At 39.4% G+C, this 27,774-nt stretch overlaps 1 protein-coding gene and 1 long non-coding RNA gene across 2 annotated transcripts in view; one reads left to right on the forward strand and one right to left on the reverse strand.

Moving 5' to 3' along the window:
• Positions 1-27,774, reverse strand: part of frem3 (Fras1 related extracellular matrix 3) — an 86,700-nt gene that overhangs the window by 29,008 nt on the left and 29,918 nt on the right. Inside the window, exons 3-9 of the mRNA XM_061881186.1 lie at positions 19,424-19,570; positions 17,554-17,784; positions 17,350-17,475; positions 14,895-15,146; positions 8,833-8,982; positions 8,558-8,767; positions 8,277-8,474 (exon numbers count right to left, since the gene is read on the reverse strand). Coding sequence (XP_061737170.1) covers positions 8,277-8,474; positions 8,558-8,767; positions 8,833-8,982; positions 14,895-15,146; positions 17,350-17,475; positions 17,554-17,784; positions 19,424-19,570 — 1,314 coding nt within the window. The remainder of the gene's footprint in view (positions 1-8,276; positions 8,475-8,557; positions 8,768-8,832; positions 8,983-14,894; positions 15,147-17,349; positions 17,476-17,553; positions 17,785-19,423; positions 19,571-27,774) is intronic.
• LOC133539106 (uncharacterized) overlaps positions 1-27,774 on the forward strand; it is a 48,717-nt gene that overhangs the window by 5,291 nt on the left and 15,652 nt on the right. Inside the window, exons 2-3 of the long non-coding RNA XR_009803185.1 lie at positions 8,839-8,893; positions 19,446-19,609. This is a non-coding gene — a long non-coding RNA (uncharacterized LOC133539106). The remainder of the gene's footprint in view (positions 1-8,838; positions 8,894-19,445; positions 19,610-27,774) is intronic.

Here is a 27,774-nt window from a genome sequence, read left to right on the forward strand (position 1 = left end):
CGATTATTGTTTCTAGTTGGTGAATTTCTAATTTCTTGCATGGATTATAGAAGTTTAGTACTTTGTATCTTTCTTTATTATTCCATACTTCTACTCCTACTATCTCTAGTTCTTGTTTTACTTTTAATATTGAATAATGCATATCTTCCTTAATAAATATGGCACATCCTCCTCCTTGCCCATCATTCCTATCTTTACGTATCATTATATATCCTTTTATTATAAAGTTTAATTTTGGCTTCAGCCATGTTTCTTGAATACATATTATATGTGGTTTATTTTTCATATTATTAATATATCCCTTTAATTCCTGTCCGTTTGCTATCAAACTTCTGGCATTCCACTGAACAATCAACATGGCGTTGGATTGTGGTCACATGACTCGGTCTCGTCTACTCTCTGTAGTTCACCGTGCACCTGTTCCCAGGATAGTTCTTTTAAATTTAAAAACTTTGCTGCTGCTTTGACAATTATTTAGATTTTCTCAGTCTTGTTTCCAGCCTGTTCTGTACAATTTATTACGTAAGCCAGGAATACAACTAGTTTGTCCATGGAAATTCCTGTATTTGCTGCCTCTTGTTTTTTATTTCTTGAACTATTTTCACTTCTGTCCTGTTCTGCACTTTCTTGATTTCTTATTTTAACTGCCTCTGCGTTTGTAATATTTCTTTCAACTCTGATTTGCTGTACTTCTGTTGCCTGTTTTCTTCTGATGCAGCCCCCATACGCTGCTGTGTGATTCCCGCCACAATTACAAGACTTGACCTGTTCATTTTCTCCACATTGTCCATATTCATGCTCTCCTCCACACCGTCCACATCCCATCTTAGCATGACACACACTAGCTATGTGCCCATAGTGTTGGCACTTGAAACAACGTACTGGGGCTCGAACATAGAAGCTTAGATACCCAATCATGATTCTCTCTGGTAGGACCTCCTCTGCAAATTGCACTAGCACGGATTCGCTCTCAGTCTTTTCACCGTTCCTAAATGCCATCATTCTTTTCATCATAGTGACAGTTCCTCCTTTTATTTCTTTTTTCAGATCATCTAAATTTTCTCCTCTTGGGATTCCTGTCACGACTCCTCTTGCCCCCTTTCGTTCTCCCACTTCGATTTTTTCCTTTATTATTTTGTTGCACAGTTTTTGCAATCGCATTGCTTTGTTCTTTTGCTCTCCATTTTTGCATTTAATCAACAGCCGTCCGTCCCTGAGCACCTTCGCTATCTCCACCTCTCCAATGTCCTTCTTTAATCCCTTAACCAGTGTCATCAAACTAATGTCATTCATATCTTGGTTTGATTTAAATGTATAAATTATCTTATATTCATCCACCATAACCCTTTTCCTCTTATCAAGCTCTTCATCGTCTTCATGCACTCTTTTAGCACTCGACTTTCCTTCACTCCCTCCTCTCCCCTTCTTTCCTCTCTCCCCTCTAGTCCTATCCATTTCCATACTATCCTCATACATCCCGTCACTATCCCCTTCCATCTTGATCCAGTCACAAAACAGCGTATGCTCAACCGCCAAAACAGATTTAGACACTCTCGCCGCCGCCAAATTCACTCCAAATGTTTGGTAGTTCCGCGTCTCTCCTTCCGGAAGCTTCCTCCTCCTCCTCGCCCCCGTCATAGCTTTCTCCCAGCATAGACACCTTATAAGGCAGGGGTGTCCAAACTTTTTCCACTGAGGGCCACACACGGAAAAATTAAAGGCCTACTGAAATGAGATGTTCTTATTTAAACGGGGATAGCAGGTCCATTCTATGTGTCATACTTGATCATTTCGCGATATCGCCATATTTTTGCTGAAAGGATTTAGTTGAGAACATCGACAATAAATTTCACAACTTTTGTTTGCTAATAAAAAAGCCTTGCCTGTACCGGAAGTAGCAGACTATGTGCGCGTGACGTCAAGAGTTGTAGGGCTCCTCAAATCCTCACATTGTTTACAATCATGGCCACGAGCAGCGAGAGCGATTCGGACGGAGAAAGCAATGATTTCCCCATTAATTTGACCGAGGATGAAAGATTTGTGGATGAGGATAGTGAGAGTGAAGTACTAGAAAAAAAAAAAAAGAAAAAGCGACGGCTCCAGGCAGCGGCAAGCGGCGTTTCAGATGTAATTAGACACATTTACTAGGACAATACTGGAAAATCCCTTATCTGCTTATTGTTTTAATAGTGTTTTAGTGAGATTGTAAAGTCATACCTGAAAGTCGGGTGGCTGCGGTGAACGCAAGTGTCTCTGAGAGAAGCCGAGGAGCCAAGATCACAGCTGCCTTTTTGAGCTGCAGGAGGAGGTCGTATAATCCGCTGAAGTCTCCGGTAAGAGTCGACTTAATATCACAATTTTCCCATCCAAAAACTTGCTGTTTGACGTAGAGAAACATGTTCGCTTGACCGCTCTGTGTTAGAGCTTCACAACAAACAAACACCGGCTGTGTTTCGGTGCTAAAGGCAGCTGCAATCCACCACAGCATTCTTATTTATAGTCTCCATTATTAATTGAACAAATTGCAAAAGATTCAGCAACACAGATTCCCAAATTACTGTGTAATTATGCGATGAAAAGAGACAACTTTTAGCCGTGTGTGGTGCTGGGTTAATATGTCCGCTACAACCAGAGACGTCACAAACACGCGTCATCATTCCGCGACGTTTTCAACAAGAAACTCCGTGGGAAATTTAAAATTGCAATTTAGTAAACTAAAGCGGCCGTATTGGCATGTGTTGCAATGTTAATATTTCATCATTGATATATAAACTATCAGACTGCGTGGTCGCTAGTAGTGGCTTTCAGTAGGCCTTTAAAACATGCGGGGGCCATTTTTATATTTTTCATTTTCAAACCATAACAAAATATTTGGATTCTTTTTTTTTTTTTCACCTTTAGGACTCCCAGGGACCATAGAGGGTCTCCGTCATTAACATGTTAAAAATAAGTCAAATGATTATTTTCATTTTTTATGTAACGCTTACAGTAAATCTCTGTATCAACTTTAGGTTGATATAAAGTTAAAAAAAAAAAAAAGGTTTTACGTCTTTTCAGTCAAAGTCAACTTTGTTTTTTATAGTAAAACTAAAATATGTAGTATTTCCCGCAGTGCCCAAAACATTCAGAAAGCAATGTTTAATCTGAAGTAATTGGAGCCCTAAAAAGATCAATAATGCAGGACACCATTGTATGTATTATTATTTCTGAGTAATCACAGTGAAAAAAAAAAAAAAATCCCACTAAATATCTTTGGGATCCAAAAGGTACCCAACTCATAAAGTGATACATTTTTATTATTATTTGTTTTACTTTCAACCCTTAAGTCACGAGATCAACTTCAGATATATCTGTCGATTTTACGTTTGAACTATTATTTTGTTAGTTTTATGCTCTTTTGTCAAAGAAAACACTGTTTTTATATGGCTACCACACAATATATGCACATAATATTTTCCACATAAAACAAAGTTAAATATTTTAAGTAATTGGAGCCTTAAATTGGTCAATAATTTATTATATATATAATATATATATATATATATATATATATATATATATATATATATATATATATATATATATAAAAAATTAACTTTTTTTTTTTTAGCATTGGCAATAAGAGCAAAATAAAGAAAGACAAAAGAAAAACAAACAGCCTACATGGCAGCTTCGTGTCAACATTGAAACTTTTCCCTGTTAGATTTCACCTCATTCTACTTTTTTGTGTGTTTTTTTAATTTATTTTTGCAATAGCATTTCCAGAATGTGTGGCGGGCCGCTAAAGAATTAGCTGTGGGCCGTAAATGGCCCCTGGGCCGCGCATTGGACACCCCTGTTATAAGGGAACGCAACATCGAGCGCTACTGCCTACTGGCGCTGACGAGCCCCGGGGCCGCCATCTTGGAGTGGTGATCCGCTCCACTCAGTGCAATGCATTTGGCAGGAGTAATGAACTGTCAGCGCATTTATTTCATCTTACCTCACTGAATACCACAGATTTTCACGCAATTTTTTTGTCATACGTGTAACTATGATAAAGGACACATGTTTTATTATTCATAGTTTGCTTAACAGTAATAGAATATTCTTATATGCTCTAAGTCAGGGGTGCCCACACTTCTGCAAGCGAGCTACTTTTCAATTGACCAAGTCGAGGGGATCTACCTCATTCTTATATATCATTTATATGTTTTTATTTATGAAACATACCTTTTTGTTAACATATTAAAGGTTTTTAATGATAATGCAATAATGTTTAACACATATACAGTCATTTCTTTTGTGAAGACAAGCATATATTTTGGAGTATTACCTGATTCTGATGACTTGTATTTATTGGAATCCGACAGAAGTGCGGATAACGTCGGCATTTTTAAATGGAGGAGAACAAAATTCCTCCTTTCTGTCCAATACCACATGAAAGTGGTTGGTTTTTGGCATCTTATTTGTCCAGCTTCCGTACTTGTTTTTATACACTTTACAGGAAATCCATTAGCTCCGTAGTTTTTAGCTTGTGCACGCCAGCTTTCTGAGACTCTTATTTTGTTAGCGCTGACAAGAGGAAGCAGCGCTTTTATTGTGAAGATAGGAACTGTGCAGTCGGTCTTTAGAGTTTTGACAGCAGGTACGGCGCGAATGTGTTGAAATAAAAAGTGTTTCTCGCCTTCCTGTCCATCCCTTTTTCTTAATAATGAGCTCGCAGCAGCAAGTGTCATCTCAGAAGACCCTCAGGTGTCGTGAATGTCAATCAAGTGACAAAAGTGACGTCTTGGTGAACTTCGCCAAGACGTCCATTTCGTCACTTAAAAATTAGCGATCATCAATCAGATTGATGATCGCTAATTTTTAGGTCTATTTTTTTAAATGCCTGGCTGGCAATCGACTAACACCTCCTCCGCGATCGACGTAATGGGCACCCCTGCTCTAAGTGACCAGACTGGGAATATAATACCAGAGAAGGTGGGAAAAAACGGTCAGCTATTTTTAAGTTGAAGAAACAATATGATTAGGTTATATATAGATGCGTATATCCTACATAAACAATGTATGAATACATTAGATATCTATATATCTTATAGACTGTATCTCTGTTGCTGCAGCAGCAGATAGTTTATTCTGTCTTGACACTTTGTATTGATATTTTGTATTACATTCTTCCCTTAAATGATCATGTTTACAGTGATTGTTTTATATGCATTTTTTATGTATGTCGCTTTGGAAAAGCGTCTGCCAAATACTTCAACATGAACATATATAAACACCTGAAAGTCTTTATATCAGCTAAAACCACCAATATGTTTCACTGGCTTCAGAATAAAAACAAATTATGTCCAACTCAACAATGTTAGTATTTGAATATTGTTACTTGAAGCTAGACTAAATTTAGACTTGTATAATACTGTATAACCACTGTCCATCTGATTGTCTAGTTAACTAACTTATATTAACAGCCCCTACACAATCTGGACTGTGGTCCTAACTTTTACAATCTTTATTTTCATTATTTATTTCAACTTTATGTCATTCAAGTATGACATTTTTAAATGTAATTAATTTCATTGACAAGCAATTTTATTATGGTCTTACTCTTGTTTGCTACGATTTCAGTACTATTGAAGATCTGTACTCCTTCTCAACTCTGTTGTAATATTATTTTCACAAACTACAACCAATAGTACATTAATGTCGAATCTTACTTGTGAAAAGTAATCCCTCAATTCCTATTTTCAACAGTCTGCTCATTTGAGCAGGAAAACGCTGAACACCAACACCAAAACATCTTTGTTTTTTACCTGTCAACTGTCAGTTTAGGCTGCTTGCCGGCTCATCATCACCACTTCAAGATGGCGGCCCAATTTCTCGCGGAACACTAACCAATGCTGCATCCACTTATAAGATGTTTATGTTTAAGACCCCCCTCCGTCCACCGGCGCAACGCGACCTAGCACGCATGCGTGGAAAATGCGCATGTCATAGTCACCTCCAGTGTTGCTTTGTGTGCAAGTTTGTAAATGTTACTTATCTGAACAATATCCATGTTGTGGTATTTCAATTAACTGGAATCCAGTGTGCTGTATGGCCTGTTGTAGTGAATCACACCTGAGCCGTTTGCTTGCCTAACATAATTGCTTTAGTGACACCCAGTGGACACATTTAGAACAGCAGTTTCTGTTGTTAAAAAAAAAACAGCTCATTTTTATACTTGGCAAACTCATCACGCAGACCAGAAAAAACCTGCCTGTGGGCCTGAGCCGGCCCGCACGTTTGAAACCCCTGGTCTACATCAATTCAAGTACTTTTTAAAGCAGTGTCAATTTGCAATGCCGTAAAAAAGGGCACAATAAAAAAACTCTCCACTTTTTTCATATAACGGTACTGGCATGTTGGAGAAAAATACTATACTGTAGCGTCGTATCGTGCGTGATCATATCCTTTTTGCCTCCTCTTACGTGTGATATGTGCATAGAGATTTCTGTAGATGTAAGTCGTCATTTGACAATGTCTAAGATCGTTTCGGTGTAGGGCTCCAAATACATTTTAGCCAGTCACACCTCGTAATCATTCCTGCTTTTACTTTGAAAATGAAAACTTTCCGGTGTCAGACCTTGAAAAAACATTCGTTTGGGGTCTGTTTTTCCATTCTGATCTATATTTTTGTTATGTGAAGTATAAAATAAAAGTAAAACAGTTTTTTTATTAAATTTTTGTTAGTGCTCTTTGACACTAAACAAATAAAAATGCTTACCGTATTTCCTTGAATTGCCGCCGGGTATATAGTATGCGCCTGCCTAGAATTACTGCCGGGTCAAACTCGTTTCGGAAAATAATTAGCGCATGCTTAGCATTACCGCCGGTTTAGGATTAACGCCGAGTCAAACTCGTTTCGCAAAATATTATTTTTATAAACGCATGTCTATAATTTCCATCTGGTCAAACTCGTTTCACAAAATATTTAGCATATGCCTAGGATTTCCGCCGGGTCAAAGTCGTCACGTCACGAGTGACACTTCACCTGTCATCATTTTCAAAATGGAGGAGGCTGATTTCAATCATTTGAAATCGCATAAAGGGAAGAAGATTAAGAGCTATTCAGTAGGATTTAAGGTCCAAGCTATTGAATATGCTAAAAAGAACAGTAAGCAGCTATGTTTTATTAATATACCATAGCTGCGTGTGTCAAATATGAGTCATTAAATGACTCCCGCCTCCTGGTGGTAGAGGGCGCTAGTGATCCTTCTTGCGACTACTCGGCTGCAGAAGAAGTGACAACAAGCAGCAAGAGTGAGCAGCCATCCTTTATTTTTTCCTCTCGCTTGCACTTTTAACATGGAGGAATACATATCTAAAATAAAACAGTTTTCTAAACTGGACTTTCAATCGAAGCAGGAGGTGATAAAGGAAGATCTCCATCGAGACAGAGAAACTTTTACAACTGAAGAAAGATAAGGAAGACTTCTATAAACAAGTTATCTATGCTTTTGATCAGAAGGAGCTGCACACGGACTTCATTTATAAGTAAAGGTAAGACCATAATAACGTTTTATTTTATTAAATGTGCTTTTCATGATGGTATCCATCCATCCATCCATTTTCTACCGCTTATTCCCTTTTGGGGTCGCGGGGGGCGCTGGCGCTGGCGCCTATCTCAGCTACAATCGGGCGGTAGGCGGGGTACACCCTGGACAAGTCGCCACCTCATCGCAGGGCGATGGTATCCTTACACTCAAATTTTTAAGCGCAGGCCTAAATTTACCGGGCGGTATAGCTCGGTTGGTAGAGCGGCCGTGCCAGCAACTTGAGGGTTCCAGGTTCGATCCCCGCTTCCGCCATCCTAGTCACTGCCGTTGTGTCCTTGGGCAAGACACTTTACCCACCTGCTCCCAGTGCCACCCACACTGCTTTAAATGTAACTTAGATATTGGGTTTCACTATGTAGAGCGCTTTGAGTCACTAGAGAAAAAGCGCTGTATAAGTAAAATTCACTTCACTTCACCGCATGCCTTTGGTAAGTGCCGGAGTGAGAAGAGGTTTTAAAATAATTAGCGCATGCTTGCCTTTACCGCATGCTTTTGGTAAGCGTCGGAGTGAAAAGAGGTTTTAAATTACTTCGTGCCCCAGCGGCAATTCAAGGAAATACGGTAGTTTGAAAAAATATATATATATATATTTTTTTTAGATTAAATTCCAATGAACAATTTTTCTTTAGTTTTTCCATTTCCATCCATGAAACTAAAATGAACTGACTAAAACTGCCCCAGTAAGAGGGTTCTCACCTGGCAGGAAAGTGATGATGGATGCTTCGGTGTTAGGTCTTTCACTGTAGTCCATCATGACCTCAGCTGACCCCTGTCTGGTGTAGCAGCGTACCGTAGCGCTGAGGCTAATGTCGCCGCTACGGTACACTATGGCCTTGACTTCGCCGTCTGCCTCGTCCACCTTGTAGCTGCCTTCCTTGAACTGAAACTTTGGTACTGTAACGGCACGTCAGCGTGTTATACGACATATGGTATTTACCGTGTAGTCCTTAATAGAAATACAGAAAATATCATCTTGCCGTCAGTGGTGGTGTCGTTGATGGTGATGGTGGTCTTGCTGGGTTCTCCAAGCACCGCATTCATGGGCATGCGTAGGACCAGGTCAAAGGTCTCGGCTCCCTCGAGCTCTGGCTGACCTAAGTCATCCAGTATGGTCACCCGGAAAGTCTGCATTGTTACCCCGGGGGCAAAGTCCAGGTTGCGACTGATGCCCACATAGTCCAGTCCCGCTACAAAGAACATAAGTCAGTGATGTCTGAGCAGGATGACAACTTCCCTTTTTTTTCCCATTTACCTTCAGCAGAAACGGGCTCACTCTTCCTGGAACGAACCGTCACGGTGGCCGTCTTGGAAAGGTCAGTACCTGTTCGCCACACCTTCACCTCCACATAACCAGCACTCTCGTCCACCACGTACTCGGGCTCCCCGAAATACAGTGAGGGTTCTGCGAGGCAACATAAGACGTAGTCATCACTCACAACACAGGCGTCAAACTCAAGGCCCGAGAGCCACCTCCATTTATATGGCTCGCCAAAGCCTGGAAATAATACACTCAATACAGTACCTTCTTTTTTTTACTCAATATATTAGTTCTTTCCAATTTGACCCCAAAAAACTGAGGGCTGTCAAAATTAACGTTGTTTTGTGTTCAAAAAATAGTTTTCATAAAACACAAGCGGAGACACTCAAATCACGTGTTAGTGTGAAATCACGTTACTGTAAAATCACATGTTACTGTGAAATCATCTTTTACCGTGAAGTCACCTTTTACTGTGTAATCACATTTCTTTTGTAATCGCCTGTGAGTGTGAAATAACATTTGACTGTGTAATCACATTTTTGTGTGTAATCCCATTTTACTGTGTCATCACATTTTATTGTGAATTCACATTTTACTATGTCATTTTTAACTGTAAAATCACAATTTATTGTGTATTCACCTTTTACTGTGTTATCACTTTTTACTGTGAAATCACATGTTACTGTGAAATGACCTCTTACTGTAATCACATTTTACTGTGTAATCACAATTTAGTGTGAAATCATATTTTACTGTGTAATTTTTAACTGTAAAAATCACATTTTATTGTGTAATCACCTTTTACTGTGTAATCAAATGTTCCTGTGAAATCACATGTTACTGTAAAATCACATTATACTGTGAAATCACATTTTATTGTGTATTTTTTAACTGTAAAATCACATTTTATTGTTTATTCACTTTTTACTGTGTACTGGTAATCACTTTTTACTGTGAAATCACATGTTACTGTGAAATCACATCTAATGTGAAAAAAACTTTTTATGTGTAATCACCTTTTACTGTGTAATCAAATGTTCCTGTGAAATCACATGTTACTGTAAAATCACATTTATACTGTGAAATCACATTTTATTGTGTATTTTTTAACTGTAAAATCACATTTTATTGTGTATTCACCTTTTACTGTGTACCGGTAATCACTTTTTACTGTGAAATCACATGTTACTGTGAAATCATGTTACTGTGAAATCACATCTAATGTGAAAAAAACTTTTTATGTGTAATCACCTTTTACTGTGTAATCAAATGTTCCTGTGAAATCACGTTACTGTAAAATCAGATTTATACTGTGAAATCACATTTTATTGTGTATTTTTTAACTGTAAAATCACATTTTATTGTGTATTCACCTTTTACTGTGTACCGGTAATCACTTTTTACTGTGAAATCACATGTTACTGTGAAATCATGTTACTGTGAAATCACATCTAATGTGAAAAAAACTTTTTATGTGTAATCACCTTTTACTGTGTAATCAAATGTTCCTGTGAAATCACATGTTACTGTAAAATCACATTTATACTGTGAAATCACATTTTATTGTGTATTTTTTAACTGTAAAATCACATTTTATTGTGTATTCACCTTTTACTGTGTACCGGTAATCACTTTTTACTGTGAAATCACATGTTACTGTGAAATCATGTTACTGTGAAATCACATCTAATGTGAAAAAAACTTTTTATGTGTAATCACCTTTTACTGTGTAATCAAATGTTCCTGTGAAATCACATGTTACTGTAAAATCACATTTATACTGTGAAATCACATTTTATTGTGTATTTTTTAACTGTAAAATCACATTTTATTGTGTATTCACCTTTTACTGTGTACCGGTAATCACTTTTTACTGTGAAATCACATCTAATGTGAAAAAAACTTTTTATGTGTAATCACCTTTTACTGTGTAATCAAATGTTCCTGTGAAATCACATGTTACTGTAAAATCACATTTATACTGTGAAATCACATTTTATTGTGTATTTTTTAACTGTAAAATCACATTTTATTGTGTATTCACCTTTTACTGTGTACCGGTAATCACTTTTTACTGTGAAATCACATGTTACTGTGAAATCATGTTACTGTGAAATCACCTTTTACTGTGAAATCACATCTAATGTGAAAACAACTTTTTATGTGTAATCACCTTTTACTGTGTAATCAAATGTTACTGTGAAATCACATGTTACTGTAAAATCACATTTATACTGTGAAATCACATTTTATTGTGTATTTTTTAACTGTAAAATCACATTTTATTGTGTATTCACCTTTTACTGCGTACCGGTAATCACTTTTTACTGTGAAATCACATGTTACTGTGAAATCATGTTACTGTGAAATCACCTTTTACTGTGAAATCACATCTAATGTGAAAATCACATTTTATTGTGTAAACACCTTTTACTGTGTAATCAAATGTTACTGTGAAATCACATGTTACTGTGAAATCACCTTTTACTGTGAAATCACATCTAATGTGAAAAAAACTTTTTATGTGTAATCACCTTTTACTGTGTAATCAAATGTTCCTGTGAAATCACATGTTACTGTAAAATCACATTTATACTGTGAAATCACATTTTATTGTGTATTTTTTAACTGTAAAATCACATTTTATTGTGTATTCACCTTTTACTGTGTACCGGTAATCACTTTTTACTGTGAAATCATCTTTTCCTGTGAAATCACATTTTACTCTGATAACACATTTAATGTAAAATCACCTTTTACTTTGTAATCACCTTTTACGAAGTAGTCCCATTTGAATACCGGTATGTTATCTGGAGCTTGCTGTTTTACAAGTTTTCTACCACTCCTAATCTCTATTTTTTTTTGATGATCAGCATGATTGACTCCACATAGGCAGACAACTGTTCTGCTTGCTGTCTTTAAGCTGAAGTGATACACCTGTAGAATAAGGCTGTACGCATGCAGAATCCTGGTACTTGATGACAGAGGAGCTAATAAGGCAGTCATGGAATGTTGTCATCTCTCTTCACTTGTGCATAAAGCATTTGTTCTTCACACAGCGCTAATGTTCTTCTGAGATACTCTCCCATTTAGCAGGGAGTGCCAACATGGCAGCCCTTAAAAGTGAAGCGCAGGAAGGAGCACACAAACAAGACAACAATGGTGGCTCTGATGCTGGCCAGAGTCCAAACCCACAAGTCAAAGTAGACGGACAGATGCAGTGGCGTTTATGGTGGGCTGTTACTGCAGGACCCACCAAGGAGTTCCAAGTACAATAGGGGAGGGGGTCTTCTCTTGTTTCTTGGCACGTCTGGGAATGTACGCTGACAATTTATTCGTAAAGTTCCATTGTGCCAGGAGTGCAAATTGCATGGGAGGCAGGCTCGTGCGGCACGGCAGCGAGCGCAGGACGTTAGCACGGGTGAATGAAACTAAAGGAAGATGCCAGCAAAGACAAACGACGACAGGAATTTTAGGCATTTGTTTGTGAATTTGCCGATTTACACGTTCGGAAAACATCTTTTACCGTAGAATTTACCTCTAACTTACGTCAGCAGGGTGCGAAAAAGAAAGTTGTATAATGACAAAGTTACGACATCATTTTACAAGACAAATGTGGTGATATTACTATAACCACTTGTATTAGCAAGAAAAAAAGGCTTCATTTTGCGTGAAATTGTCAGGATTTTTATGACAATAAAGTACCGTATTTTTCGGACTATAAGTCACAGTTTTTTTTCATAGTTTGGCCGGGGGTGCGACTTATACTCAGGAGCGACTTATGTGTGAAATTATTAACACATTACCGTAAAATATTAAATTATATTATTTAGTTTATTCAGGTAAGAGACTAGACGTATAAGATTTCATGGGATTTATGGATTAGGAGTGACAGATAGTTTGGTAAAGGTATAGCATGTTCTATATGTTATAGTTATTTGAATGACTCTTACCATAATATGTTAGGTTAACATAGCAGTTGCTTATTTATGCCTCATATAACCTACGCTTATTCAGCCTGTTGTTCACTATTCTTTATTTATTTTAAATTGCCTTTCAATTCTTGGTGTTGGGTTTTATCAAATAAATTTCCCCCAAAAATGTGACTTATTCTCCAGTGCGACTTATATATGTTTTTTTTCCTTCTTTTTATGCATTTTCGGCAGGTGCGACTTATACTCCGGAGCGACTTATACTTCGAAAAATACAGTAATAGAATTAGCACTATGTGGTACATCACAGAATTACAAGAATAAAGTTAAAATACTCTGAGAATAAAATAATAATTTTACAGGAGTTAAGTTTTAATCGTAGGAAATGTTTTGAGTTTTAGAATTCAAATAAATAGCCGCAATTATTTTGAGAGAAAAGTCATAAGGTTAAAATTGGGTCATAATATAACGACGATAAATTCATTTAATAACATCCAAGAATGACAAAATTTATGTCGTAAAGTTGCGATGTTGCCCAAAATGGGGTTTTACAAAATAAGTTTACGAGAGTTTAAGTTTTAACAGCACAAGGGAAATGTCACGGAATGAAAATAAATCGGAAAACTCATCACGTGACTTTTGGAATGTTGTGAAAATCCATCCATGCATCATCTTCCGCTTATCCGAGGTCTGGTCGCGGGGGCAGCAGCCTAAGCAGGGAAGCCCAGACTTTCCCATCTCCAGCCACTTCGTCTAGCTCTTCCCGGGGGATCCCGAGGCGTTCCCAGGCCAACCGGGAGACATAGTCTTCCCAACGTGTCCTGGGTCTTCCCCGTGGCCTCCTACCGGTTGGGCGTGCCCTAAACACCTCCCTCGGGAGGCGTTCGGGTGGCATCCTGACCAGATGCCCGAACCACCTCATCTGGCTCCTCTCGATGTGGAGGAGAAGCGGCTTTACTTTGAGTTCCTCCCGGATGGCAGAGCTTCTCACCCTATCTCTAAGGGAGAGACCCGCCACACGGCGGAGGAAACTCATTTCGGCCGCTTGTACCCGTGATCTTATCCTTTCGGTCATGACCCAAAGCTCATGACCATAGGTGGGGATGGGAACGTAGATCGACCGGTAAATTGAGAGCTTTGCCTTCCGGCTCAGCTCCTTCTTCACCACAACGGATCGGTACAACGTCCGCATTACTGAAGACGCCGCACCGATCCGCCTGTCGATCTCACGATCCACTCTTCCCTCACTCGTGAACAAGACTCCTAGGTACTTGAACTCCTCCACTTGGGGCAGGGTCTCCTCCCCAACCCGGAGATGGCACTCCACCCTTTTCCGGGCGAGAACCATGGACTCGGACTTGGAGGTGCTGATTCTCATTCCGGTCGCTTCACACTCGGCTGCGAACCGATCCAGCGAGAGCTGAAGATCCCGGTCAGATGAAGCCATCAGGACCACATCATCTGCAAAAAGCAGAGACCTAATCCTGCGGTCACCAAACCGGAACCCCTCAACGCCTTGACTGCGCCTAGAAATTCTGTCCATAAAAGTTATGAACAGAATGGGTGGCAAAGGACAGCCTTGGTGGAGTCCAACCCTCACTGGAAATGTGTTCGACTTACTGCCGGCAATGCGGACCAAGCTCTGACACTGATCGTACAGGGAGTGGACCGCCACAATAAGACAGTCCGATACCCCATGTTGTGAAAATAAGTGGTTTTAATATTACAAGAAAAAGCTATGAATTTGTGAGGAATTTAACTTTTTAACATTTAAGAAAAACAAACTTCTTGTCGTAACGTTTAACTAAGAAGTCTAGCTTGCCAGCCAATTTCAAGAGATATTGTCTTGTAAAAACGGAAAATAAAGTTAATATATTACAAAAAAAAAAGAAAAACATCTTGATGTAATATGAAAAATGTAACATAGTAATTGAATTACTCCATAGAAGTGCAGGAAGAATACTGTAAATCTTATATTTCGATTCATGTTTCAAATATGTTTGTGAAAATCATCACTTTATAACACGAACGGTTTGGGAAGACATCATTTTTTTAAATACCGTGGACTGGATTAAAAAAAAACAACTACGTAAAAACTGCTTAAAGTTCAGCCTGGCCACTCACCATCGTCACTGTCGGCCAAGATGGTGATCTTTGCGGAGGGGAAGCTGGCGCCCACCTTGCCCCCCATGGGCATGCTGAGGGTGACGTTGAAGCTCTCCTCTTCTTCGTAAAGCGAGTCGTCGATGACAATGATGCGGCACAGCTTCTCGCGCTCGTCTTTGTTGAAGCGCAGCACGCTGTTGTGGTCCTCGGGTCGGGTGATGTAGTCGGAGTAGGACAACACCGAAGTGGGGATGGTGCCGCTGGCCGTTGCTTTTTGTTTACCAGAGAAAAGAAGAAAAAAGAACAGTTAAGTAACATTTTCACGACAAGAATATTCTTGATATTGATTTTTTATTTTTTATTTGAGAATCTGAATTAAATCTTAATACTAAATAAATTAAATTGTAACTGCAAAAAAGAAATACTTTATTTTTGCGAGATATTAATTATTTTCAAAAATTAAGTCACGCACGCGAGTCTCAAGAAAAAAAGTAAAAATTAATTGTAGGTGAAATAATGTCATAGAAATAGGAATAAAAAACCTTCATTGACAATGATGGACAATTTGTAATTTAAGAATGAGAATTAAGTTCTAACATGAGAATAAAGTTGTAACAATAAGAAAGAAAGACTTTTTTTCGAACTATAGGTCGCAGTTTTTTCATAGTTTGGCCGGGGGTGCGACTTATGCTCAGGAGCAACTTGTGTGTGAAATTATTAAAACATTACCTTTAAAATATGTGAAGTGAATTATATTTATATAGCGCTTTTTCTCCAGTGACTCAAAGCGCTTTACATAGTGAAACCCAATATCTAAGTTACATTCAAACCAGTGTGGGTGGCACTGGGAGCAAGTGGGTAAAGTGTCTTGCCCAAGGACACAACGGCAATGACTAGGATGGCGGAAGCGGGAATCGAACCTGCAACCCTCAAGTTGCTGGCACGGCCGCTCTACCAACCGAGCTAAACCGCCCCAAAAATCAATATCAAATATCAATAAAATATCAAACAATATTGTTTGGCTCGGTCACGTAGGAGACTAGACGTGTAGGATTTCATCGGATTTAGCAATTAGGAGTGACAGATTGTTTGGTAAACATATAGCATGTTCTACATAGTCGTCATTGTCACCGACGTCCCACTGGGTGTGAGTTTTCCTTGCCCTTATGTGGGCCTACCGAGGATGTCGTAGTGGTTCGTGTTGTGGTTTGTGCAGCCCTTTGAGACACTAGTGATTTAGGGCTATATAAGTAAACATTGATTGATTGATTGAATGATTTCCCGACCAAAAAAGTCCTTATTTTTTCGTTATTACAAGAATCGAGTCACAGCATTACAAACAAAGTTCTTTTTTTGAGATTTGCCATTATTGTACGGGCAAAAAAAATTTTAGTTTGAGGATCGTAATGACGTCGTAACTTATTGAGAACTCAGTTGTAGTAGTAAGAAAGAAAGCATATAGTCATTTTTTATCAGAATAAAGAAACACTATTATGGGAAAGAAGTCATGTACTTACAAAAAAGTTAAAATTGATGGAAAGTACCGTATTTCCTTGAATTGCCGCAGGGCATATAGTACGCGCCTGCCTTGATTTACTGCCGGGTCAAACTCGCTTCGCAAAATAATTAGCGCATGCTTAGTATTACCGCCTGGTCAAACTCGTGAGGTCACGAGTGACACTTCCCATGTTATCATTTTCAAAATGGAGGAGGCTGATTTCAATACCGGTAATTTGAAATCGCATAAAGGGAAGAAGATTATGAGCTATTCAGTAGGATTTAAGGTCCACGCTTACATCACACTCAAATTTTTACTGCATGCCTTTGGTAAGTGCGGGAGTGAGAAGAAGTTTTAAAATAATTAGCGCATGCTTACTTTTACCGCATGCCTTTGGTAAGCGCAGGAGTGAGGTTTTAAATGAATTAGCGCCCCGGCGGCAATTCAAGGAAATACGGTAGTTGTAATTTGATGAAAAATGTAGTTTGAAATGAGAACAAATTCAAGAATAAACCTGTCCTAGTAAAGGACTTTATTTTGTGTTCCAAAAGTTTTACTTTTTAAGTCACACTATTATGAGAATCATGCAATAAAAGTACAAGAAAGAGCTGAACTATGTAGAGAGAAGCCGTCATTTCACAAAAAAAACGAATTCTTATTTTGAGACTGAGATGTTGTACACAATGAGAATCATTTTAATTACTGGATTCCAACACATTAAATTACAGGAAGAACGAAGGGAACACCAAAAATAAAGTTGCAAGCACAGGAGAAAAAAACCCATTTTAATGATATGACTTTAAATATCACAAAATAAGTCGCAATTACTATAATAAGTTGGCAAAATGACACATTTGTCCACAACATTGTGAAAATAATGTTATTTTACAAGAGTTTATAGAAATCTTATAATTTGGAGCTTGAAGTATTATTATTTTGGAAAGATCCTGATATTACTACGAGAAAAAGTCTCACCTTGCTGAGTGAAACAGATCACCATAAGTTCTTGGCTAGCATCTCCCGAGCGTCGGACCGGCACCAGCAGCTCTCCGATGTCCTCCTCGATCTTGTACTCGGCTTGAGGAATAAACACGGTCGATTCTGTTTTCAAGGAAACAAACCACCAGTAAACCCGCGTCTCGTTCAAAAGCGTACAGAACTTAAAAAGTGCATATCTACCATCTCCAGGGTCCACGATCTCCACGACCGCGGTATCAGGGAACTCCAACACCGCCATGACCGGGTCTGAGAGTTGAATCTCGAAGTTCTCAGAGGTTTCAAACTCCTGGTCAGTGAAGATCTTCACTTTCCAGGTAGCGATGGTCTGGCCCGGGTTAAACTGGACCTGCTTCTGGGATTTACCACGGAAGTCTTTGTCCTTCTCAGCAGTGCCATCCTTGGTTGCGATACCTAAATGGATGGAATTTCTGGTAATGGACTTATCAAATATGAGAGTCTCATGACTATGAGAATGTAGCTGGAATTTTACAAAAATAGTGTAAAATACAGTACGGCGGCGGCGATGACCAAGAAGGACGCGGAGTTGGAATATAATTACAACACTTTATGTACATATTTATCCATCCATCCATCCATCATCTTCCGCTTATCTGAGGTAGGGTCGCGGGGGCAACAGCCTAAGCAGGGAAACCCAGACTTCCCTCTCCCCAGCCACTTCGTCTAGCTCTTCCCGGGGGATCCCGAGGCGTTCCCAAGCCAGCCGGGAGACATAGTCTTCCCAACGTGTCCTGGGTCTTCCCCGTGGCCTCCTACCGGTTGGACGTGCCCTAAACACCTCCCTCGGGAGGCGTTCGGGTGGCATCCTGACCAGATGCCCGAACCACCTCATCTGGCTCCTCTCGATGTGAAGGAGCAGCGGCTTTACTTTGAGTTCCTCCCGGATGACAGAGCTTCTCACCCTATCTCTAAGGGAGAGACCCGCCACACGGCGGAGGAAACTCATTTGGGCCGCTTGTACGCGTGATCTTATCCTTTCGGTCATGACCCAAAGCTCATGACCATAGGTGAGGATGGGAACGTAGATCGACCGGTAAATTGAGAGCTTTGCCTTCCGGCTCAGCTCCTTCTTCACCACAACGGATCGGTACAACGTCCGCATTACTGAAGACGCCGCAGCGATCCGCCTGTCGATCTCACGATCCCACGATATTTATGTACATATTTATATACATACTTATATAATATTTACATATTTATATAATATGTAACTACAAGCTCCATTCACAGACAGAGTCCCATTGCTTTTATAAGCAGTCGAGCGAGTCAAAAGCTAGAAAAAAAAAAGAAAAAATTATTTTTTTAATTGTTTTTTTATTTTTATTTGTGGCGGCCGTAATTCTTTCGTGGCGGGCTGCCACAAATAAATGAATGTGTGGGAAACCCTGTATATATATATATACAACTGCCGTGACCGCCCTCATCTTTCGCATATATATATATATATATATAGTTGCCGTGGTTAAATTCGAGCCCTGCGTCAGTAAAATCCAAACAATCGTCTGTTAAATACGGTAAGTCATAGAAATAAGACATTCTAAGATTAAAAAAATAACAAAAAGTAATTATCATTAGGTGGTACAAAATGAAAATAAAATAATTATAGAGATAATATCATTAATAATAATTAAAAAGATATTATATATTTTTTATATTAAAACTGTAGGAGTCCAAGAACAAGCACCTTAATATCACAAGAGATAACTTGTAACATTACAATAAAAAGTAAACATTTTATATGCAAAATTGCAATACTAGTACAATTAAGTTAAATAAATAAAATTCTCCAAGGTGAAAACTGTTTGTTTAAAATGACAGGACAAAAAGTGGAAAGATTATTCAGTTAACTTCCTGATATTTGTTTTTGGTCAATTTCTTTTGTAGGAGACACAAATATCCCTGATATGCAAAACACTGATATCCCCTGCAGAGGACGCTGGCTCTCAGAAGGATATCTCAGAATATTATGATTAGTCATGTCATTAAAATTCAGTCATAGAAATATATATGAAAGTGTCTGATTAGAACTCACTGACGAAGGACGTCTCCCCCAGGTATCCTCTGCGTTTGAGCGTCACCTCCAGGAATTTGGCATCCTCGTCCACAAGGTAGTACTCCCTCTCCAGTGAGATCCAGGCCCAGTTGAGGCGGAATGGCTGAGGTTTGAGTTTGTTTCCACCTGAAGGAAGGACGCAAGAAAGGACAGCTTCATTAGATGGTAAGGAAACAATCTATTAGCTGATATGCTAGGCAGAAACATCAACCATGCGTGACTGGAAGGAAATTAAAGAAGTCTTTTGTAACTTGATAACTTAATGACTTGACCTCGTAGTCTATCAGTCTTTCTCAAACCCCACACTTTCTCCAACCTATCCTTAATCCGTACTATCTCATGACTTGGTAATCCCTCATGGTCACTGACTGAGAACCTCACATATATTGGAGATTATCGGTTCCTCCGCATAGTCGGGTTCTCTTGGACCTAGGCTGATGGGAGCAGGCTGACCCGCTACTTTTGATGTGAAATGGGTCACGGTCAGTGGCGTCTTTAGCTGGGCGAGGTTACGGAGGGTCGTTTCTCTTTAGTGCCGCATCGCTGATCACGCTCACAAGGGCCCCGTTGACCCGATAGAAGGACTCTGCTAGAGAGACTCTGAGGTTATTTAACAAAGTGTTAGCATAAGAAGACAGAAAATGTCTTATTTTGTTAGGTGTGTTTTAGCCTTTCAAGTACCATATTTTTCGCACTATAAGTCGCAGTTTTTTCCATAGTTTGCCCGGGGGTGCGACTTATACTCGGAAGCGACTTATGTGTGATATTATTAACACATTACTGTAAAATATCAAATAATATTATTTAGCTCATTCACGTAAGAGACTAGACGTATAAGATTACATGTGATTTATGGATTAGGAGTGAGAGATAGTTTGGTAAAGGTATAGCATGTTCTATATGTTATAGTTATTTGAATGACTCTTATCATAATATGTTAGGTTAACATAGCAGTTGCTTATTTATGCCTCATATAACCTACACTTATTCAGCCTGTTGTTCACTATTCTTTATTTTAAATTGCCTTTCAAATGTCTATTCTTGGTGTTGGGTTTTATCATATAAATTTCCCCAAAAAATGCGACTTATACTCCAGTGCGACGTCTATATGTTTTTTTTTCTTCTTTATTATACATTTTCGGCAAGTGCGACTTATACTCCGAAAAATACGGTATATGTTTAAGTTTATTTTGAACAAGTATAAGGTTTGAATATGACCAAAAACCTAAATTTGTGGTACTCAAAACAGACTTTTTGGAAAATTGGTGGAAGCTTCCCAAAACTTTGTTTCTTTGGCTAGCCTTTCTTTAAATCACATCTTACGGAATTTCATTTCACAAAAAACAGGTGCAGTAACTTCATTTTTTTCCTGTTTTCACCTTTCGTCCACATTTTGGGTCATTCAAAACAGACTTGTTGGAAAAGTGGTGAGAGTTTCCAAAAGCTTTTTGTGTATTTTTTTTACTAGCCTTTTTAAAAATCTGGTGACAGTTATGAATTACCAAATATTATTTCACCAAAGAAATACATGCAGGAACTTCATAACTTAATTTTTTTGGTGTTTTCACCTTTATCAACATTTTTGTTTTTCAAATGAAACTTTTTGTTTAACAACTTCATGTTTTCTGAATCTTTGAGTGTTTTGTTTAGCTAGCCTTTTTTAAATAACGCATTGCTGTCAAATTCTTACTGAAATTCACCGCCACTATCTGACTCTTGCCCGCTGGATGCAAGGACTGATGGCCTTAACGTTGGTTCATTATGGCGGGTGCATGTTTAGTGTCCCTCCACCAGTACTTTCTCCGCCCTTTTTTTTTACTTTTTTGCTTTTGTTAGTGTCTGGGACTGCTTAATGATGCCTGGAATTCGTTATTTGAAGGGGTCATCCTGTCATGATCCCACAGGATGGTTTTGACGTTGTTAGCTATTTTTCCATGTGTTTTGTATATTTCTGTCACGATGCTCCTATTTGGGTTCAACTTCCAGTCATATATTTATTTTTTTGCTGCACTTTTGCTTTCTGTTCTGGTTCCTGCCAGCCAACCTGAGGTAATGTAGCCTATTCAGTTTAACCTGTTGCTCTCCTTGCCGATGCTGTGTACTTTGACAAATGTTGGTCTTCTGTGCTGCACAAGATTCCTTCTGCCTTGCCTTGCTTGGCCTTGTGTTATCCCCGAATAAAAAAGGCTTTTACCTGGGATCTCGGTCAGAGAAAATAACCTGCGCATTGCTACCATATCTTAGCAAATTTTATTCCTAACTTTATTTTTGTTCATGTTTTCACCATTTGTAAAGATTTTGGGTCATTCAAAACAGACGTTTTTTTGGCTAGCCTTATTTAGATCACATGACAGACAATTCCAACTGAAATTTACTTACTGCAAACATATTATAAAATATGTATATTTAATTTTTGCAATAAAATGTTAACAGCATTAAACAAAAATGTTGCACATATCCTCAGTAACTTTGTTTTGTTCGTGTTTTCGCCTTTCGTCAACATTTTGATTGATTCATTGATTGATACTTTTATTAGTAGATTGCACAGTACAGTACATATTCCGTACAATTGACCACTAAATGGTAACACCCGAATAAGTTTTTCAACTTGTTTAAGTCGGGGTCCACGTTAATCAATTCATGGTATTTTGGCATTTACATTGTTCATTTAACGCAAAAAAAACATTTGCAGTCTTATCTTTTTTTGTGTTTCTGGTTACTCAAAAGAGACTTTGGAAATCGTTTTTTGTTTCAGCATTCAACAAAATACTTGCCTGTTGCATTGGTGTTAGATAGCAGAGGACTTCCTGTTTTGTGAATAATGGCAAATAGATGTCATAACTTTATACCTAACATTGAGTGGACAGTTTTGTATTTTTGTCTTATTTTAGCTTGTAAACAATCGTTTATAATATAATATGTCAACAGGACAACAAAGCTTGTCTTTTCCTAAGACTTGGATATTATACTCTGCAGTTTTATACGAGCTTTACTCTCTAAAGTGGACAACACGGCTTTGAGCTGTGGACAAAACCACCAAGGAACTCAAGCGTGTACTGACAATAAAAGCGGCATTCAGCCGAAAAGAGCCGGCAGTCTTTATGTTAGGGCAGAATGAAAACCCTCGGCGGGAGGACGTGTGTTGCTATTCAGGACGGGAAGGAGGACACTTCCTCAAAAGTCACTTGTCAGCCAATGAGGATTTTTCACTAAGCCCAGGGAATTCTGCCTAGCAACAAGTGTCGCTCTTTAAATTCATGGAGAGTGACAGCTGTCCTCCACACCTAAGTCCCACCCCCAGAAAGCTTTGTCCCCTTCAGAGGTTGGACAACTGAGGGGGACAGCAGGCCACAGTCTGGGTGGGCCACCTTTTGGCGCCGTGCCTCGGCATTGTTCACGCCAGCCCTGGAGGAGGTTCTCCTCTCTCTGGTGACTTCTTCTTCTTCTCAGGATGGCGTGACACCGCCCAAGTGACAGAATTCCCACAAGACCAACCACAATAGCGAGCGCTCTTGTGGTTTTGACATAACCTGTTCTGTGGCCTAGTGGTTAGAGTGTCCGCCCGGAGAGCGGTAGGTCGTGATTTCAAAACCCGTTCTAGTCATACCAAAGACTATAAAAATGGGTTAGAATTGGGGGATAAATCACCCAAAAATATTCCCGGGCACGCCCACCGCTGCTGCTCACTGCTCCCCCTCACCTCGCCCAGGGGGTTAACAAGGGGATGGGTCAAATGCAGAGGACAATCTTACCACACCTCGTGTGTGTGACAATCATTGGTACTTTGACTTTTTCAACTTTTTAGCACGTTTTTTAGTTTTTAAAGGCCTATTGAAAGCCACTACTAGCGACCACGCGGTCTGATAGTTTATATATCAATGATGAAATATTAACATTGCAACACATGCCAATACGGCCGCTTTAGTTTACTAAATTACAATTTAAAATTTCCCTTGGAGTTTCTTGTTGAAAACGTCGCAATGACGCGTATGATGACGCGTGTTTGTGGCGTTATTGGTTGGAGGGGACATTTTAGCCCTGCAGCTTTTCTTTTTCTTCTATGTCCCACTCTCCCTTGTGGAGGGGGTCCGGTCCGATCCGGTGGCCATGTACTGCTTGCCTGTGTATCGGCTGGGGACATCTCTGCGCTGCTGATCCGCCTCCGCTTGGGATGGTTTCCTGCTGGCTCAGCTGTGAACGGGACTCTCGCGACTGTGTTGGATCCAAATTTGGACTGGACTCTCGCGACTGTGTTGGATCCATTATGGATTGAACTTTCACAGTATCATGTTGGACCCGCTCGACATCCATTGCTTTCCTCCTCTCCAAGGTTCTCATAGTCATCATTGTCACCGATGTCCCACTGGGTGTGAGTTTTCCTTGCCCTTATGTGGGCCTACCGAGGATGTCGTAGTGGTTTGTGCAGCCCTTTGAGACACCAGTGATTTGGGGCTATATAAGTAAACATTGATTGATTGATTGACCACTTACAGCTAAAAGTCGTCTCTTTTCATCGCATAATTACACAGTAATTTGGACGTCTGTGTTGCTGAATCTTTTGCAATTTGTTCAATTAATAATGGAGACTATAAATAATAAGGCTGTAGGTGGAAAGCGGTGGATTGCAGCTGCCTTTAACACCGAGGCACAGCCGGTGTTTCTTTGTTTTTGTTGTGAAGCTTTAACACAGAGCGGTCAAGCAAACATTTTTCTGTACGTCAACCAGCAAGTTTTTGGATGGGAAAATTGTCGGCTCTTACCGGAGACTTCAGTGGATTATGGGACCTTCTCCTGTAGCTTTCAAAAAGGCAGCTGTGATCTTGGCTCCTCATCAGATTCTCTCTGAAACACTGGCGGTCACCGCAGTCATCCGACTTTCAGGTATGACTTTACTCATCTAATCTCACTAAAACACTATTAAAACAATAAGCAGATAAGGGATTTTCCAGAATTATCCTAGTAAATGTGTCTACATCTGAAACGCTACCAGTGCCTCACTCTAAATTTCCTAATCCACGAATCTTTCATCCTTGCTCAAATTAATGGGGAAATTGTCGCTTTCTCGGTCCGAATAGCTCTTGCTGCTGGTGGCTCACAATATAAACAATGTTCAGATGTGAGGAACTCTCACACCCGTGACGTCACGCGCACATCGTCTGCTACTTCCGGTACAGGCAATGCTTTTTTATTAGCCACCAAAAGTTGCGAACTTTATTGTCGATGTTCTCTACTAAATCCTTTCAGCCAAAATATGGCAATATCGCAAATTGATCAAGTATGACACATAGAATGGACCTGCTATCCCCGTTTGAATAAGAAAATTTAATTTCAGTAGGCCTTTAAACACTTATGTTAACACCAATGCTAATGCTAACACACAACATGATTTGTCCTGGCCGGTCCACCAATTTGATAAATAATACCTCTAAAGTAATTGATATTGGGTATCATGGCAAACCCGCTACTCCTCTCATAGCAAAATGTTTTGTGTTAGCTTTAACTCTTGATAGAATTAGTGCTAAAGCAGCAACGTAAGAAGTGGTCCTAATCATTGAACGCTAAACTACACAATCACAGGTCACCACAGCTACAATAAATATGCTATTCCAGTCCCAAGGTCTTTTTCCAAGGTTAAACTATTCCATATTGTAGCTTTAACTCAGAAATGCTCAGCGTATTTCATGACATCATATCTTTAAATAAACATTGGAATCGTTTTAGTGTGTGACAAAGTTTGAACAATAGCGTAAGCACAGACACTGTCACTAAAAACAACACAACAGGTGGTTCTGGCTTGTCTATCAGTGTCACCAAACACTAAAGTAAACGATTTAGTGTTACTATAGCAACAACATACATGCTATTCTACACATTCGGGACACATATTACATATTGTAGCCTAACAACCAACATGCTCTTCTATTCCCAAGTACTTGTTTTAAAGTCAAACACTTACATACTGTAGCTTTAACTCAGAGATACTTAGAATACTTCATGACATCAAGTCTTAAAAAAATATTGTTTGCTCATTTTATTGTGTGAAAAAGTTTGAACAATAGTGTTAGCACAGACACCGTTGCTAAAACCAACACAATAAAGTGGTCCTGCCTTGTCCACCAGTGCCATCGCACACTAAAGACCGGGATCTCGGGGTACTATGGCAACAACATAGATCAAACCTGGGCAAATTAAGGCTCGGGGGCCACATGCGGCCCATTGAGCTTTTCAATCTGGCCCGCCGGACATTCCCAAATCATATTTTTAGATCTTTAAGATGGAAAGTGTAGCTGCCATTGTGATGTGCAGTGATGTTTTCTAATGACCGTAAGTCTTGAAGTATACAAAGTATTTCAATGTTTGGAATCTGCGCTTTTGCATGATATACTAGTTACTATGGTAATCTAATTAGTTACTTCGGTCATTTAATTAGTGACTACGTCACTACAGCTCAAAGAGGCATCAAGCAGTGTGGGTGGGAAGCGTTTCCACAGACGCGAAAGATTTCACAACAAAGTTCTAAAGCTTAGTGATATATAGAATAGAATAGAAAGTACTTTATTGATCCCTGGGGGAAATTCAGCAAATATCAGCTATATCAGATTGTAGGTGGGTTTATTGTGTACCCTTCACGTTCATGTTTCACTGTTTGTTGCAATTTTGTTGCGTTTCACTGGATTGTAAAATATGTCGATCGAAAGGGGGTGTGACGTCAGGTTCAGGTTCAAGGTTCAAGTTTATTTCTCACATGCAGACTACACCACAGTGAAATGCTTTTTTTCCATGCTCTTCAGATATTGCGTACAGTGGGATCCAAACACTAGTTGCAGAATCCATCCATCCATCCATCCATCCATCCATTTTCTACCGCTTATTCCATTTGGGGTGGCGGGGGGCGCTGGTGCCTATCTCAGCTACACCCTGGACAAGTCGCCACCTCATCGCAGGGCCAACACAGATAGACAACATTCACACTCACATTCACACACTAGGGCCGATTTAGTGTTGCCAATCTAGTTGCAGAATCTAATACACTAAATGTAAAAAAATACAAACAAATTAATTGCTCTGATTTACAATAATTACATGACAATTAAGTTGCAGAATTCATATTCATATTTTGTCAATATTCTGTGTTTTATCGTCCATAGAAAAAAAGAAAAATTCCATTTTGTTTTGTAACGCGGTTCTGTCATAAAGTATTTAGCATTCAATCAGACATTATTGTGAGGTTTTGTATTAGTGTTTCTAAAAATAGATATACCGGCCCCCAGACACATTTTCTTCTCTAAATGTGGACCGAGTCAAAATAATTGCCCAGGCCTGACATAGATGCTACTCTACACATTCTACGCATCATTACTCAGCGCAAACAGTACATATTGTAGCCTAACAACAAACATGCTATCCGATTCCCAAGTACTTGTTTTAAAGTCAAACTATTACTGTACATCCTGTAGCTTTAACTCAGAGATGCGTAGCGTTTTTAATGACGTCAAATTTGAAAAGAATATTCATAGCTTGTTTTAGTGTGTGACAAAGTTTAAAACAATTGTGTCCAAAACCAACACAATGAGTGGTCCTGCCTTGTCCACCATTGCCATAGAACACCAAAGTAAGTGATCTTGGATAACCATGGCAACAATATACATGTCATTCTACTTATGGCAAGCCCGTATAACATTACATCAACTGGCACACATATTGTTGCCTAACAACAAACATGCTATTATTCTCCCATGTTCTTCTTTTAAGGTCAAGCAATTCCATATTCTAGCTGTAACGCTGGGATACTTAGCATATTTCAGGACATCAAGACTTAGATGTTATTGGATGGTTTAGGTGTGTAACATAGTTTAAACAATAGTGTTAGCACAGACGCCGACACAAGACATTGTCATAGACCACTAAAGTAGGGGATCTAGGGTCGCCAGGCAAATTCTCCTTATAGCAACCCCTTATGGCTGCTTGACTTGCTCACAGACAGACCCCAGTCTGTGAGAGTGGGCAACAACACCTCCAGTGCCATTTCCCTGAGCACCGACTTCCCCCAGGACTGTGTTCTGAGTCCCCTGCTGTTCACACTGATGACCCATGACTGCTGCGCCAGGTCCACTACTAATCCCATTGTGAAGTATGCGGACGACACAACTGTAGTGGGCCTCATCCGTGACGACAACGACATGGACTGCAGGGAGGAGGTGAAAAATCTGGTTGATTGGTGCAGAACCAACAACCTGGTCCTGAACGTCGACAAGACCAAGGAGCTCATCGTCGACTTCAGGAGGCACCAGTCCAGCTACACTCCACTCTTTGTCAACGGCGAAGCAGTG

This window comes from Nerophis ophidion, linkage group LG20 (assembly GCF_033978795.1).
Source record: "Nerophis ophidion isolate RoL-2023_Sa linkage group LG20, RoL_Noph_v1.0, whole genome shotgun sequence".
Lineage (NCBI taxonomy): Eukaryota > Metazoa > Chordata > Actinopteri > Syngnathiformes > Syngnathidae > Nerophis > Nerophis ophidion.